Below are 17,717 nucleotides of genomic sequence, written 5' to 3'. Positions count from 1 at the left end.
ATGATGTGAGGAATGTGTTCAGCTTTGTTCTTTTGCATGTGGATATCCATTGTCCCAACACCATTTAATGAAAAGACTCCTCTTTCCTCCTTGCATTATCTTGGCACTCTGGTCAAAAATCAATTGACCAGGGCTTCCCTGGTGGCGCGGTGGTTGAGAGTCCGCCTGCCAATGCAGGGGACACGGGTTCGTGCCCTGGTCCGGGAAGATCCGAAATGCCGCGGAGCGGCTAGGCCCGTGAGCCATGACCGCTGAGCCTGCGCCACAACAGTGAGAGGCCCGCGTACCACCAAAAAAAAAAAAAAATCAATTGACCATAAATGTATGGGTTTATTTTTTAACTCTCAATTCTATACCATTGATTTATATATTTGCCTATATACCAGATTCACACTGTATTTATTGCTGTAGCTTTTTTTTTTTTTTTTTGCGGTACGCGGGCCTCTCACTGTTGTGGCCTCTCCCGTTGCGGGGCACAGGCTCCAAACGCGCAGGCTCAGCGGCCATGGCTCACGGGCCTAGCCACTCCGCGGCATGTGGGATCTTCCCGGACCGGGGCATGAACCCGTGTCCCCTGCATCAGCAGGCAGACTCTCAACCACTGTGCCACCAGGGAAGCCCCTATTGCTGTAGCTTTGTAGCAAGTTTTGAAATCAGGAAGTATGAGTCTTACAACCATGTCTCTCATTAAAATTTGTTTTGACTCTTCTGTGTCCCTTGAATTTCCATGTTAATTTTAGGATTAGCTTGTCAATTTCTGCAAGGAAGTTAGATACAATTTTGTTAGTTATTACTTTGAACCAGTAAATCAGTTTGCGGAATATTGCCATTTTAGTAATAATAAATCTTCTAATCCATGAATATGGGATGCCTTCCTATTTATGCATATCTTTTTTTTTTTTTTTTTTTTTGGTGGTATGCGGGCCTCCCTCTGCTGCGGCCTCTCCTGTTGCGGAGCACAGGCTCCGGACGTGCAGGCTCAGCGGCCATGGCTCACGGGCCCAGCCGCTCCGCGGCATGCGGGATCCTCCCAGACCGGGGCGCGAACCCGGTTCCCCTGCGTCAGCAGGCGGACGCGCAACCACTGCGCCACCAGGGAAGCCCTATGCATATCTTTTAAAATTACTTTCAGCAATGTTATATCAATGCTATTATAAAAGGAATTGTTTTCTTAATTTCATTTTTGGATTGTTTATTTCAAATGTATAGAAATACAATTGATTTTTGTATATTGATCTTGTATTCTGCAACTTTACTGAAATTATGTACTAGTTCTTATAGTTTTTTAATGGATAACGTAGGATTTTTGCCTTAGACATTTTAATATGCATACTTAATATATAAAAGTGCCATTTGAGGGACTTCCCTGGTGGCACAGTAGTTAAGAATCTGCCTGCCACATGAAAAGTTGCTGAACATCACTAATTATTAGAGAAATGCAAATCAAAACTACAATGAGGTATCACCTCACACCAATCAGAATGGCCATCATCAAAAAATCTACAAACAGTAAATGCTGGAGAGGGTGTGGAGAAAAGGGAACCCTTTTGTGGTGTCGGTGGGAATGTAAATTGATACAGCCGCTATGGAGAACAGTATGGAGGTTCCTTAAAAAACTAAAAATAGAATTACCATATGATCCAGCAATCCCACTACTGGGCATATACCCTGAGAAAACCATAATTCAAAAGGACACTTGTACCCCAGTGTTCATTGCAGCTCTATTTACAATAGCCAGGACATGAAAACAACCTAAATGTCCAACGATAGATGAATGGATAAAGAAGTTGTGGTACATATATACAATGGAATATTACTCAGCCATAAAAAGGAACAAAATTGGGTCATTTGTAGAGACATGGATGGACCTAGAGTCTGTCATACAGAGTGAAGTAAGCCAGAAAGAGAAAAACAAATATCATATATTAATGCATATATGTGGAATCTAGAAAAATCGTACAGATGAACATATTTGTAGGGCAGGAATAGAGATGTAGATGTAGAGAACGGACATGTGGGCACAGGGAAGGGGAGGGTGGGACGAATGGGGACATTAGGTTTGACGTAAATACACTGCCATGTGTAAAATATGTAGTTAGTGGGAACCTGCTGTATAGCACAGGAGCTCAGCTCGGTGCTCTGTGATGACTGGGATGGGGGGATGGGAGGGAGGTCCAAGAAGGAGGGGATATAGGTAACGATATAGATGATTCACTTCATTGTACGGCAGAAACTAACACAACATTGTAAAGCGATTTGACTCCAATTAAAAAAAAAAAAAAAAAAGAAAGAAGAATCCGCCTGCCAACACAGGGGACACGGGTTCATTCCCTGGTCCAGGAAGATCCCATATGCTGTGGAGCAGCTAAGCCCATGTGCCACAACTACTGAGCCTATGCTCTACAGCCCGCAAGCCACAACTACTGTGCCCATGTGCCACAACTACTGAAGCCCGTGCGCCTAGAGCCCATGCTGCGCAATAAGAGAAGCCACCGCAATGAGAGGCCAGCTCACCGCAATGAAGAGTAACCCCCGCTCACCACAACTAGAGAAAGCCTGCATGCAGCAATGAAGACCCAATGCAGCCAAAAATAAATAAAAATTTAAAAAAAGTGCAAGTTGAATCAATATTTCTGCCATTCTTCTGAAATAATACAGAGACTTCAGAAATCTGTGGCAGACAAAACAATGATATCCCAAAGATGCTTGAGTCCTATCACTGGAACCTGTGACTGGATTATTTTACATGGCAGAGGAGAATTAAGGTTGCAAATGGAATTAAGGTTGCTAATCAGCTGACTTTAAAGAGATTATCCTGGATTATTTGAGTGGGTCCCATGTAATCACGAGTGTCCTTTAAAGAAGAGGGAGGCAGAAGAGTAGGCCAAAATCTGAGAGAAATTTGAAGATGCCACATTGCTTGCTGGCTTTGAAAATGGAGGAAGAACCTGTGAGCCAAGTAATACAGGCAGCTTCTAGAAGCTGGAAATGGTATTTAAATATCTCAGTTTAGGCACTAGAGGAACTCATTGCTACTAGGTTGATTATTGCTATAGGCCTTTACAGTGACAGAGGTAGCGTATTTTTTTAACAGAAAGGGAATCATGAGTTCATGTTGATATTTCCAGTTCAAAATCAAGATTACAGGGTTTTTGGGAATTCCGTGGTGGTCCAGTGGTTAGGACTCTGTGCTTTCACTGCTGAGGGTGCAGGTTCAATCCCTGGTCAGGGGGCTAAGATCCTGCAAGGCGCACGGCATGGCCAAAAAAAAATAAAAAACTTACGGGGTTTTAAAATTCTTTGACTTTATATATCATCTCTTTTCTCTTACAGTGGGAATTTTGGTTCCTCATGATATTAACCTAACTACCTACTTGCTTTATATATGTATATAAATATGCACTTATGTGATGTTCAAAATAACCAATTATACCACCAATAAAAGCTACTAACAGGGACTTCTTGGTGGCTCAGTGGTTAAGACTTCTCGCTCCCAATTCAGGGGGCCCGGGTTCGGTCCCTGGTCAGGGAACTAGATCCCACATGCATGCCACAACCAAGGAGCCGGCGAGCCCACCGACGGCAACGAAGGAGCCCCCGCCGGTGGCAACTAAGACCTGGCACAACCAAATAAATAAAATAATTAAATTAAATTTTTTAAAAAGCTAGTAACAATGTGATTACTGAATACTGTTTAAGACTTCTAGTCAGTTGTTTTTTTCCATTAAGGTATATCCCACCAGAGATACATAGTCAAATAATTATGTTTTAAAGTCACTTGTAATAATTGTTAGTATACCATTAAGTTAGTTTGTTCCCTTTTTTGTTGGTGGTGGTGATTGGTTTTTACAAACTTTTAAACATATTTGTAAAACAAAAGTAAAATTATTTACATGACTCCAAAATTGGAACTATAATAGTGTATTCAGAAAAGTATAGCATCTGTCCTTTTTCCCTCCGGTACCCTTCAGATAGCTATTTTCATTATTTTTTGTTTAATCCTTCCACTTAAAAAAAGTGTATATATTTATATCCCCTTCTTTCTTAGATAAGAGATAACATATATACCATTCTACTTTACTTTTTTTTTTTTCAATAAATTTATTTATTTATTTTTGGCTGCATTAGGTCTTTGTTGCTGTGTGCGGGCTTTCTCTAGTTGTGGCGAGCGGGGGCTCCTCTTCATTGCGGTACATGGGCTTCTCATTGCAGTGGCTTCTCTTGTTGCAGAGCATGGGCTCTAGGTGCGCGGGCTTCAGTAGTTGTGGATCGTGGACTCTAGAGCGCAGGCTCAATAGTTGTGGCGCACGGGCTTAGTTGTTCCGCAGCATGTGGAATCTTCCTGGACCAGGGCTCGAACCCGTGTCCCCTGCATTGGCAGGTAGATTCTTAACCACCGTGCCACCAGGGAAGCCCCGGCAGGCGGATTCTTAACCACTGCGCCACCAGGGAAGTCCCTGCATATTACTTTTTAAAATTTAATATATCCTGATCACTCCTTAACAGTATATAAAGATATATTCTTTTTTTTTTTTCTGCGGCTGCATAGAACTCTATTGTGTGAATATAACACAGTTTAATCAACCAGTTTCCCTATTGATGGATGTTGGGTTCTTTTTATCGTTTTCTATTTCAAATAGTACTGAAATGAACAAATTATACGTCATTTTGCATTTCGGGGAGTAGGGACTGATTTTAACATAATTGTCTTTAATGTTGTGTACTTTTACCATAATATGGTAATTCTCTTAAAGTCTTGTGTTTTGTTGACCTTCAGGAATCTGTGATTGGTAGTTTCAGTTATGAAAACTTCAGCTACTACTCTTCAAACCTTTATCCATTCTCTAATTTCCTGTTATAACTCTGATTTGACATATGTAAAACGTATTTCTATTTCCTACATATCTCTTAACTTCTTCCATATTTTTCATCTTTTGTTTTTTTTTGTTTTTTTTTTTTGTTTTTTTTTTTGCGGTACACGGGCCTCTCACTGCTGTGGCCTCTCCCGTTGCAGAACACAGGCTCCGGACGCGCAGGCTCAGCGGCCATGGCTCACGGGCCCAGCCGCTCCGCAGCATGTGGGATCCTCCCGGACCGGGGCACGAACCTGTGTCCCCTGCGTTGGCAGGCAGACTCTCAACCACTGCGCCACCAGGGAAGCCCCATCTTTTGTTTTTATGTTGCATTCTAGATGTATCCAGGTATATCTGAACAGATGTATTAGTTTACCTTTCTCCTTAGCTGTTAAACTGATCATTTTCTTTTTAATTTTATTCTTTTCATTTTAGAAGTTGTATTTGTTTCAAGTTTCTATTATTTTTTAAACATATGAAACAGTTATTTTATATTCTACCTTATAATTTCAATATATGAAGCCTTTATACATCTGTTTCCTCGCATGTTTTATGGTTTTTGACTGTGAGATGGTCATGTGCTTTGGAACTTTATCCATGGGAGTTCTTGGTTCTGGGATGAAGGTTGATTCCTTCAGAGAGGATTTGCCTTTGTTTCTGTTGGGCTCCTGAGGGCACTGCTGGTCTGGGTTCACTTTAAACTAAATTCTCAACTTGAAACTTATTCGAATATTTAAGTGTATGAATTTAGTTAAAATCAGTTTAAGAGTTGTCTGTGGTTACAGTTTCATCAGAGAAGGACTTCTTGGGTTTTTTTCTCTCTTCTCCCGTTCATTCAATTGCGAAGTTTCAAGATATGTATTTTTTTTTTTTCCTTTTAGTCCTGGGATCAGAGTAGGGAGCAGAGCATTACTATTTTACCCTTTCACTAACGATATGATCCTTCGAGATCTCAGCTTTATGGGAAAAATAACTTCTACTGGCCTCTCCACCAAGGATTCCCACCTTGTGCTTTGTGTCTTGTTCTGTGTGCCCCAGGAAACCCCCAAAACCTCAGGTTCAGCTGGTTGGCAAATGCCATCAAGATAAAAGCCAGCTTTAATGGACTGAATGCCTCTCTGAGTTCCCATCTTCACTTAACTTTTGGCCTCAGTATTCCATATTCCTTACTTTCTTGCCAGCCTCATTTAAAAAGAAGGAATGAATATAAGACCATTTATTTATTTATTTTCTTTCGGCTGAACAGCTTGTGGGATCTTAGTCCCTGAGCAGGGATTGAACCTGGGCTACGACAGTAAAAGTGACAAGTCCTAACCACTGGACCGCCAGGGAATTCCCTATGTATATTTTTAAAATATAATTAGTATAATTATATAAATATGATCTTATATATAATTATTTTTATATATTCTTATACACACATACATATAATTTTAGCCAACATTTCCCAAGTTGGATCTACCAAGGTGCCTAGTTATCGTTGATGGAAACAGTCCCTGACAAAATTTCTATACCAGAGAAAGCTGTCAGTCAAGTGTAAAAATGGGTAACAGCATTTCCTGACATACAGAGTTTCAAAATTAATCCCTCTTTCTCAGAAAGCTAATGGAGGATGTGTTCCATCAAATAAGAGAGTGCATCAGGCTTCCCTCGTGGCGCAGTGGTTAAGAATCCGCCTGCCAATGCAGGGGACACGGGTTTGAGCCCTGGTCCGGGAAGATCCCACATGCCGTGGAGCAACTAAGTCCGTGCGCCACAACTACTGAGCCTGTGCACCACAACTACTGAGCCTGCGTACCACAACTACTGACGCTTGCACACCTAGAGCCCGTGCTCCGCAACAAGAGAAGCCACTGCAGTGAGAAGCCCGCACACCACATCAAAGAGTAGCCCCTGCTCGCCGCAACTAGAGAAAGCCTGCACACAGCAACGAAGACCCAATGCAGCCAAAAATAAAATTAAAAAAAAAAAAAGAAAAGGAGTGCATCAAGAAAAATGTGGGATATGGGAATCAGGGATTCAACACAGAAGAAAGGCAAGGGGAATTCAATTCCAGGATGATGATGAAATGACAGGAATTCATTCTTTCCAGAGAGCAAGCAGTCCCATTTGGAGCAGATGAATAGAAAGTGCCCGAGAAGGGAGTTTCCAAAGAAAAAAATGAACCTGATAGATCATTTAATGTGGTTGACCACATTAAGGGAAGTTTTATAGATTTCTCAAATTATAAATTTATATAAATTTTATAGATTTATAAATTTCTGTTAAATTAAAAAATGTTTAATTATGAATTATAAAGAAAAGTTTAAAAAATTTGTACATTTTAAAGAAAAATAAAATAAATTCCCATGTATTCACCACCTAGCTTATGACATAGAACCTTTTTTTAATTAAACAATTTTTTTAACAACTTTATTGGAGTATAATTGCTTTACAATGTTGTGTTAGTTTCTTTTTTTTTAAAATTAATTAATTAATTTATTTATGGCTGTGTTGGGTCTTCGTTTCTGTGTGAGCGCTATCTCTAGTTGTGGCAAGCGGGGGCCTCTCTTGTTGCGGAGCACAGGCTCCAGACACGCAGGCTCAGTAATTGTGGCTCACGGGCCCAGTTGCTCCGCAGCATGTGGGATCTTCCCAGACCAGGGCTCGAACCCGTGTCCCCTGCATTGGCAGGCAGATTCTCAACCACTGCGCCGCCAGGGAAGCCCTTGTATTAGTTTCTTTGTCAGCACTTTAGAAGCTCATTGCCTCTCCACAAGAGCATTTCCAGTCTCCACAGCCTTGAATTGCATGTTTATCATTCCCTTGCTTTTCTTTATATTTTTACCACCTATCCATATATTCATAAAAACATATTATTTAGTTTTGCCTGTTTTTGAACTTTTATTACTAATGGAATCATACTGCATTTATTCTTCTGTGCTTATATCTTTTTCCAAATATTATACTTTTGAGATTCATCCATGTTATTGTATGTAATTCTAGCACATCCATTTTCACATCAGTGCCATATTCAACTGTCTGAATATATAACAATTTGTATATTCCACTGATAGTGAACATTTAGCTTGCTTGTTATTCTTTGTTTTTATGGAAATGCTTCTGTGAACTTCCTTTTATGTGTATCTTAGTACTTAAGTACAGGCGTTTCTCTGTAAACTGAAACTGCTAGATTGAAGGACACCTGTTCAGTTTTACCAGGTGATGCCTCACTGTTTTCCAAACAGTTTTCCCCATTTACACTCCCACCAGCAGTGGATGACAGTTCCATCTGATCCGTATCCTCCCCAGGATGTGGTAATGTTTGGCTTCTTATATTTTGTCAACATGCTGGGTGTGAAATTATACCTTACTGTGATTTAAAATTTTATGTCTTTGGAGTGAGTCAGTTTTCCTGGTCTCTCCCCTATATACATGTTGTTAAAGTTTGATTTTCTCCTGTTTTTAAAAAAATTATGTCTCGACTATGAATGAAATTGGGAACTTTTTAATGTGTCTACAGGCTAATTTGTGTTTCCTCTTTTGTGAAATGCCTATTAATGTCTTTTGTCTATTAAAAGGTTTTGGGAAGCAATTAGTGATAGTTTAATAGAAACCTCAGTAAACAAAATAAAAGTTATTAATTCTGGACAAAAGTTTTACAAGAAAGAAAATATCAGTATACTGTGTGGCTTAGCTATGAACAGTATTTCTGTAATAACTAACATTTATGAAGTACTTAATATGCCTGCTTGTAATCACATTTCAGAGCTTACAGTTGAGGAAATTAAGGCAGAAATAACTTGTTAATAATGGTCACAAATCTTATAATTATTGGAAATAAAATTTAACCTGAGGTAATCTGTACATAGCCATACTGTAAAATATATATATAGTGTTTTTTTAATTAATTAAATTTATTTATTTATTTTTGGCTGCGTTGGGTCTTCATTGCTGCATGTGGGCTTTCTCTAGTTGTGACGAGCAGGGGCTACTCTTCGTTGCGGTGCACGGGCTTCTCCTTGCAGTGGCTTCTCTTGTTGCAGAGCACTGGCTCTAGGCCTGCGGGCTTCAGTAGTTGTGCCATGTGGGCTTAGTAGTTGTGGCTCGTGGGCTCTGGAGCGCAGGCTCAGTAGTTGTGGCACACGGGTTTAGTTGCTCTGCGGCATGGAGGATCTTCCCGGATCAGGGCTTGAACCCGTGTCCCCTGCATTGGCAGGCAGATTCTTAACCACTGCACCACCAGGGAAGTCTCTATAGTTTGTGGTGGGTTTTTTTGGCTGCATTGGGTCTTTGTTGCTGCGCGGGGTTTGTTTAGTTGCGGCGAGTGGGGGCTACTCTTCGTTGTGGTGCACGGGCTTCTCATTGCAGTGGCTTCTCTTGTTGCAGAGCATGGGCTCTAGGCGTGCAGGCTTCAGTAGTTGTGGCACAAGGGCTCAGAAGCTGTGGCTCGCGGGCTCTAGAGTGCAGGCTCTGTAGTTGTGGTATACGGGCTTAGTTGCTCCGTGGCATGTGGGATCTTCCCGGACCAGGGCTCAAACCCTTGTCCCCTGCTTTGGCAGGCGGATTCTTAACCACTGCGCCACCAGTGGAGTCCAGTCCTTATAGTTTTAATCAATAGTTTTAATTTTGGTGAAATCCAACTCCTAAATCTTTTCTTTTATCATTTCTGCTTTTGGTGTTGTATCTAAGAAATTGTTTCTTAACACAAGATCACAATATTAACCCCTGTGTTTTCTTCTTAGAGTTTTATAGTTTTAGCTCTTACATTTAGGTTTGTGATCCACTTTGATTTAATTATGTATATAGTAAGAGGAAAAGGGTCTAGATTCTCATACTTCTGCATGAATACTTTTGCAGTTGTCCTAACTTCATTTGTTGGAAAGACTATTCTTTCCGCAGTGAATTGTCTTAGCCCCTTTGTTGAACCACTATTGATGTAAAGGTTAGAGTTTATTTCTGGACTTTGAATTCTCTTCAGTTAATCTGTATGTCTACTCTCATGCTTGTACTACAGTCTTGATTAGTGTAGCTTTGTAATGTCCCATTTCCTTTCATTGGAAGCCTTATCAGGATTCAGTAAGGAGGATTCTGTTTATTAGCCTCAAAGCATAATATTAATAGTAATAGTAATAATAATACACCAAGCTAAGTACTTTATGCACATTAGCTTATTTCATACTGTCAACAGATAATCATCAGTGTGTCAGGCTTTGAGGGTTCACTGGTGAATAAATGGAGAACATTCTTGCTCTCATGGATCTCAAACAGTAACAAATTAGGTGGAGTGACTGAAAGATAATAACAAATACAGGAACAAACTAATTTTAGACAATGACTAGTTGTATGACAAAAATAGAACAGGCGAATTTGAGGGTAACCAAGGGATAAGAAGACTACTTTAATCCTCATAACAAAGTGTGTAAAACTGATGCTATAACCCTATCTGACATGAAGAAACTCAGGTCTGGAGAAGTTAAGTGACTTGCCCAAAGTCACACAATTAATAAAGGCAGAAATGGGTTATGAAAACAAATCTTTAGTCTCTAGCAAATGGAAAATTAATTTAGATTTAGAAAGTTTTAAGGGTGGAGTAGCCCCTCATTCTTTTCTTCCTCTTTAAAAATTTTCCTCTTTCTGCTGGAAATAGATTGTTAAGGTCAACATATAGGCCAAGGGTTCTTTTTTAAAAAATTTTCTTGAAGTATAGTTGATTTACAGTGTTGTGTTAATTTCTGCTGTACAGCAGTCACTCAATTATAAATATATATTTTTTTTCATATTCTTTTCCATTATGGTTTATCATGGGATATTGAATATAGTTCCTTGTGCTATACAGTAGGACCTTGTTGTTTATCCATCCTATATATACTGGTTTGCATCTGCTAATCCCAAACTCAAAATCCTTTTCTCCCCCAGGCCCCCACCCTTGACAACCACAAGTCTGTTCTCTATGTCTGTGAGTCTGTTTCTGTTTCATAGATATGTTCATTTGTGTTGTATTTTAGATTCCAATATAAGTGATATCATATGGTATTTGTCTTTCTCTTTCTGACTTACTTTGCTTAGTATGATAATCTCTAGGTCCATCCATGTTGCTGCAAATGGTATTATTTCATTCCTTTTTATGGCTGAGTAATATTCCATTGTATATATGTACCACATCTTCTTTTTTTTTTTTTTGGCGGTACGTGGGACTCTCACTGTTGTGGCCTGCGGTACATGGGCCTCTCACTGTTGTGGCCTCTCCCATTGCAGAGCACAGGCTCCGGACACACAGGCTCAGCGGCCATCGCTCACGGGCCTAGCCGTTCCGCGGCATGTGGGATCTTCCCGGACCGGGGCACAAACCCATGTCCCCTGCATCGGCAGGTAGACTCTCAACCACTGCACCACCAGGGAAGCCCAAGTACCACATCTTCTTTATCCATTCATCTGTCAAGGGACATTTAGGTTGTCTCCATCAGGTCGACTCTCAACCACTGCACCACCAGGGAAGCCCAAGTACCACATCTTCTTTATCCATTCATCTGTCAAGGGACATTTAGGTTGTCTCCATGTCTTGACTATTGTAAATAGTGCTGCTGTGAGCATAGGGGTGCTTGTATCTTTTCATATTATAGTTTTGTCTGGGTATATGCCCAGGAGTGGGATTGCTGGATCATATGGCACCTCTATTTTTACTTTTTTGAGTAATTTCCATACTGTTTTACATAATGACCGTCCCAATTTACATTCCCAGCAACAGTGTAAGAGGGTTCCCTTTCTCCACACCCTCTCCAACATTTATTATTTGTAGACTTTTTAATGATGGCTATTCTGACTGGTGTGAAGTGGTACCTCATTGTAGTTTTAATTTGCTTTTCTCTAATAATTAGCGATGATGAGCATCTTTTCATGTTAGGCCAAGGGTTCTTAATTTGAGATTCATAGATGGGTTTCTTGAAGCCAGGGAATTATATACGAAATATAGGTGTATGCATTTTTTTCTAGAGTGAGGGTTCATCGGTCATCAGATTCCGAACAGGGTCTATGAGAATAGCAAAGGGTCCATAAACACACGTGATTCACGTGGTTTAGGTAGAAGCCATATTTCCTGTGTGTCTCTTATAATACTACTTTGTTCTTGGCTGCCAAACTCCTTCCTCTGGTAGCAGGAGATGGGAGGAATTGATACATTTATTTTGTTAGGTTTGAAATTTTTTTCTGACATCAAAAATTTTGTATACATTTACCTCCCAAAGTAGATTTTTATTATTTTTTAATAATTTTTTTTCTTATTTTTATTTATTTATTTGGTTGTGCTGGGTTTTAGTTGTGGCCGGCAGGCTCGTTAGTTGCGGCACGCAGGCTCCTTAGTTGTGGCACGTGAACTCTTAGTTGCAGCATGCATGTCGGGTCTAGTTCCCTGACCAGGGATCGAACCTGGGCCCCCTGCATTGGGAGCACTGAGTCTTAACCACTGTGTCACCAGCAAAGTTCCCCAAAGTAGATTTTTATTTATAAATTGTTGGACTTAATAATTCATCTATTAGTTCAGAACTTTAGAACTGACTTTGATTCTACTGTCAGTCATCTTCCATATCTTGAACATTCCTGAGATTTGTTGATTGCCTTTTTGAAAGTTCTTTCTGTGTTTTCCTCCTTTTAAATTCCATTGTCAGTCTATACTCCCATTTTTTCCTACCCAGGTTATTGCAACATATTTTTTTCCAGAATCAAGTCCATCTTGTACCTCTCACCACATTGATCTTTCTGAAATACTTTAATCTGTGCATTTTATTGGCTGTTCATTTTCTACAAAACCTTTCAAACCCTATGTGGCTTTTGGGACCCTAACACACAAATAACAGAAAAAGATCATATATTTTGTACTTTATTATTATTCTTTCTCCACTATCTGCTTTTACTTGTATCAGCTTAGTTTTCAAAACTGCTGTACTTATTCCCACCTTATTGCATTTATTTTTTTACTTTGTTTTTTAGTAGTATCTCCATGACAGGCATCATACCGGGTGCTTATTTGTGCCCTCCTCTCTCCCTGAAATGTCTGCCTTACCCCTCCCTATTTCCCTGCTTCCATCATCAGTCCAAATTCTATTTGTCCTTTAATGTATAGCTTAAATATTATTTTTTCTTTGAAGTCTCTATTTCCCAAGCTGAAAGTAATCTTTATTCCCTCTGAACATTCACAGCACTTTAGCTGTACCTCTTAGGCTACTTAAAGTATTTATCTGTACATTATGTTAGATATTTAGGTATTTGATATGCCTCTGCTTCTTGAGAGCAGAGGCATTGTCTCACTAGTTTTATGGTAATCCCAGCATCTCCTACCACCCCACCTCAGTCACAAGCCTGATACATGTAATAGGTTCTTGGTGAATAAATCCTTATTTTTAAAGTATAACTTAACCTTGTTATGCTTTTGAAAGTTCTTTTCTTATTTCAGAATTCTTTCATTATGACTCCATGGAGAAAAAAGTCAGTAATTAACTCATTTAAAACAGTTATAAGTAGGGAATTCCCTGGAGGTCCAGTGGTTAGGACTCAACACTTTCACTGCCGTGGCCCGGGTTCAACCCCTTGTTGGGAACTAAGATCCTGCAAGCCACGTGGCGTGGCTAAATAAGTAAGTAAATAATAAAATAAAAAATTATAACTAAAAAGAGCCTACACAGGCTGTAATGACCATAAAGTAGCTAGGCATAAAAGAATAAGAAACTATTTTTTAAAAGAACCAGAACTTCATCTCTAAAATACAGAGTATTCTTTCTGACTAGAATATAAAGATTCATATTCTACTTCTTATCTAACCTTGTGCAAAATTTCCTGAAGTCATGGAGTGTATAAACAATTATGTGTTCAAATGCAGATGCTAGGAGTATGCCAGAAAAATCTCCGTGGGAGTAGGAGCAACATTTTGAGGTATAGATTATTGGCTTTTTAACTAAATGGGAATTACTCATATGTTGTATAAGTTGGATAGTCCCTGAAATTTTTTTTTTTAATGAAGATTAGAAGTGGAGGCTGTTTTCCTAGGAATGATTTCTGATGGTAGGAAGTAAGTTTTCTTTAACTAGTGCCTGGCCAACTTGGAAAGTTTCTGTGGCCTTGGCAAAGTTGGTTATATTTAGACTCTGAAAAGGAAACCTCTGATAATATGCCCTACATAAAGCCTTATTACTTTTCAGAAGTATAAATGAGAGAGTGAGAGACAAAAAAAATCTGAGAATTAATGTAGCATTGGAGTAAAGAACAGAGACTTTGAAGAGTGATGGAACTGGATTTGAGTCCTGTCACTGCTACTTAGTAGTTGTAGAACCTTTGGCAAGTTGCTTTGTATCTCTAAATCTCTTTTTTAATCTGAGAAATGGGGATAAAAACACCTCAAAGTTTTGTCAGAATTAAATAGAATCATGCCTGTAAATTGGCACAGTGACTCACTGTTGCGTACAGTAAATGTTAGGTACTATTACTGCGATATCCTAGCTCTAGACATCAAAATTTCATGCATGGATTCTTAGAATCTATTATAATAGGTTTGGCATGCTATGTTATGATTGTTATATGTACTCAAATTTTAGTATATGCATAGATGAGTTTGTGAGTGACTGATCAGTAGAATTAAGAGTTCTGCTTTTAGAATGAAATTCTGCCATTTGTAGCAATGTGGATGAACCTAGAGAATATTATGCTTAGTGAAATGTCAGACAAAGACAAATACTGTACGGTATCACTTATATATGGAATCTAAAAAAATAATACAAATGAGTGTATATGCAAAATAGAAACAGACTCACAGATATAGAAAACAAACTAGTGGTTACCAAAGGGGAGCAGGAAGGGGGAGGGACAAATTAGGAGTATGGGATTAACAGATACAAACTACTGTGTATAAAATAGATAAGCAACAAGGATATATTGTATAGCACAGGAAATTATGGCCATTATTTTGTAATAACTTATAATGAAGTATAATCTGCAAAAATGCTGAATCATGCTGTACACCTGAAACTAATATAATATTGTAAATCAACTATACTTCAATAAAAATAAATAAATAACTGACTGAAAAAAAAGGTCTGCTTTTAGTTTTGCAGTAGGAATTCAAGTGCAACCAGCAAACCAAAAAATAGGTCTAGGCTAAAGTTGTAGTTTACTTCCACAGAGAGACTTTTTCTATCAGAAGATAGGTTTACCCATTTACTGAGCAACTACCAGATGCCAGATGTATTAGATTATTTTAAAGGATATCTTATTTTACTTAGTCATTATAATCCAAGGCAGAAAGAATTTAGATAATTTGAATTTGCCCCAAGTCCATACTGCAAGTGTTAGGAATTATAGGGAAATGGTATGAACTGTGAGGAATTTGAATGCCTCTCTCATTCCAAATCATATACTCTACCTTCGTTCTAGCACCTCTGTCTCAACTTGGGAACTTTAAAAATGATCAGTACCTAGGCCACATCCCAGACCATTTAAATCAATTTCTAGAGGTGAGATCCAAACATCAGTATTTTTAAAAGCTCCCCAGGTGATTTTATTGTTACATGGATTGAGACCTACTGACCTGTTTCAATGCCTAGTAGAAGGTAGATATTCAATAAATACTGGACTGTTGAGAGAATACATTCCTTACTGCCCAGCTGTCCCACTGTAATTCTTTCCAGTATTATAGTCAACCTAGAGTGCTTTTGTATTAACTTAATTTTTTAAAAGTAGCTTTGTATTATGCTTTGTACATATTCTCAGTTTGGTCCTGTAGCATATACCAGAAGTTGTCAGGCAGGAGTTAATGTTTTGCTGCTGATGGAATTCTAAATTTCCTACATTACTGAAAAGAATCTGTGTGGAAATAGAGGAAGACTCAGGGTTTCTTTCTTGTGTTCCATCCAAGGTTGAAGACATAGGTTGTAAACAGATATTTATCGATTATTTTTGTTTTGTTTCAAAATAATTTAATATAATAATTTAAAATAACAATAATTTAAATAATAATTTAAAATAATACATGGTTCAAAGATCAAAAGATAGAAAGGGATGTACAGTGAAAATTGTCCCTCTCACCTCCCAGTCATAGTTTCCCTCCCAGGTTACCATCAGTGTTATATCAGTATTCGTCCAGAGATATTCTAAATATATATAAGCAATTACATTTATGCATATTTCTCATTTTTACCCAAATGGTAGTATGTGCATCATGTTTGTTTCTTTGTTTACTTAACAGTGTATCTTATCCATAAATAAGGAATTTTATCAATATATAATCGCTTCTTTTTACAACGAAATATTATTTCTCTGTGTACCAAAATTTATTTTAATTAGTCACCTGTTGATATTTAGGTTATTTCCAATTTTTCTCTATTACAAGCAATGCTACATTGAATAGATAAGTCATTTCACTTCTGTGTGAGCTTCTCTTCAGATCAATGCCCAGAAATTCAAGGTATTGATACGGACAGTTTGCCTTCTATGAAGCTTGTATATTGATTGGTTGGGAAATGACAAAGAAGCATGAAAAAATGTGAAGGGTTAAAGGTATGAAGAAGTAATAGTGACCAAAAATTATTGTAGCAGGAACAATATTAAAGTGGATTGAGAGGATAAGAATGAGCCTATAGCCAAGAACAAGGTGAGAGAACTAGCAGGTTTTGTTGTGTGTATATACACACAATATATTTGTGATTAAAACATACTAATGAATTTCCTAAAATCCTAAAATTTTATACATATTGAGCTTTTTAAAACAGTTTAATGTAATACTTTGAGTATGAAAACTCTTCATATCTTTACGAGAAAATATCTTGCTATTTTCATTTCAGATTTACGTTTAATATTTGTTGATGAAGATTTTACCTTTTCATGCATAACTATTTTTTACTTGAAATCTCTCTCTTTTTTTTCCCTTAGCCCTGGAAGAAAACGGGACTTTTCTCCTGTTCCGTGGAGTCAGTACTTTGAGTCCATGGAAGATGTAGAAGTAGAGAATGAAACTGGCAAGGATATATCCTTTGTAAAATGGCTTATTCTTTAGTAGGCTTATAACGTTGTCTAAGAAGATTTGTGTAGTTTCTAAAATGTTCTTTATTCCTGCTATTTATTTCACTTTCATTCTCTACCTGTTCCTTGTACAACATGGATATTTCTTGTAAGACTGTGCCAATATCTTATTTGGCTATAATTGTCTCATGCATGGGGAAGGGATTAAGAATTAAATTCTTGAAACTGATATATCTTTTGAGGTCCCAGGTTTTGAGGGGAGGGTTTCATGAGTCAAGTGAGTTGAACCAGTTTAGCATCTAGAAACCAGGGACTGTGTCCTCATTAGGGCAAAGGGAATAGTTTTTTTTCCCATTGAAAAAGTGGTGATGGGCATTCCCTGGCAGTCCAGTGGTTAGGACTCAGCGCTTTGACTGCAGAGGGCCTGGGTTCAGTCCCTGGTCGGGGAAGTAAGATCCCACAAGCCGTGTGGTACGGTCAAAATAAAAAATAATAAATAAAAAAAAAAAAGTGGGAAAAAAAACGTGGTCATACTGGCTCCATGCCTCAAAAACAGGTTTGGTGTCTCAGAAACTTCTACTTAAGTGCCTCTTAGGTTTGGAAGTCTGCAGCTTTGCTTATAGCTTGGTCCTGACTGAGTTTTCTGATCCAGTCATTATGACTAAGTAATCAAAAACTTCAGGGCTTCCCTGGTGGCGCAGTGGTTGAGAGTCCGCCTGCCGATGCAGGGGACACGGGTTCATGCCCCGGTCCGGGAAGATCCCACATGCCATGGAGCGGCTAGGCCCGTGAGGCATGGCCGCTGAGCCTGTGCGTCCGGAGCCTATGCTCCGCAACGGGAGAGGCCACAACAGTGAGAGGCCCGTGTACCGCAAAAAAAAA

The 17,717-nt window shown here is 38.7% G+C and overlaps 1 protein-coding gene across 1 annotated transcript in view; it reads left to right on the top strand.

Annotated features, from left to right (window-relative positions):
- PPME1 (protein phosphatase methylesterase 1) overlaps positions 1-17,717 on the top strand; it is a 90,395-nt gene that overhangs the window by 19,345 nt on the left and 53,333 nt on the right. Inside the window, exon 2 of the mRNA XM_055091499.1 lies at positions 16,746-16,840. Within this exon, the coding sequence (XP_054947474.1) occupies positions 16,746-16,840 (95 nt within the window). The remainder of the gene's footprint in view (positions 1-16,745; positions 16,841-17,717) is intronic.

Source organism: Physeter macrocephalus, chromosome 16 (assembly GCF_002837175.3).
Source record: "Physeter macrocephalus isolate SW-GA chromosome 16, ASM283717v5, whole genome shotgun sequence".
Lineage (NCBI taxonomy): Eukaryota > Metazoa > Chordata > Mammalia > Artiodactyla > Physeteridae > Physeter > Physeter macrocephalus.
The sequence above is the reverse complement of the archived record's forward strand: the minus strand, read 5'-3'. Positions and strand labels throughout refer to the sequence as shown.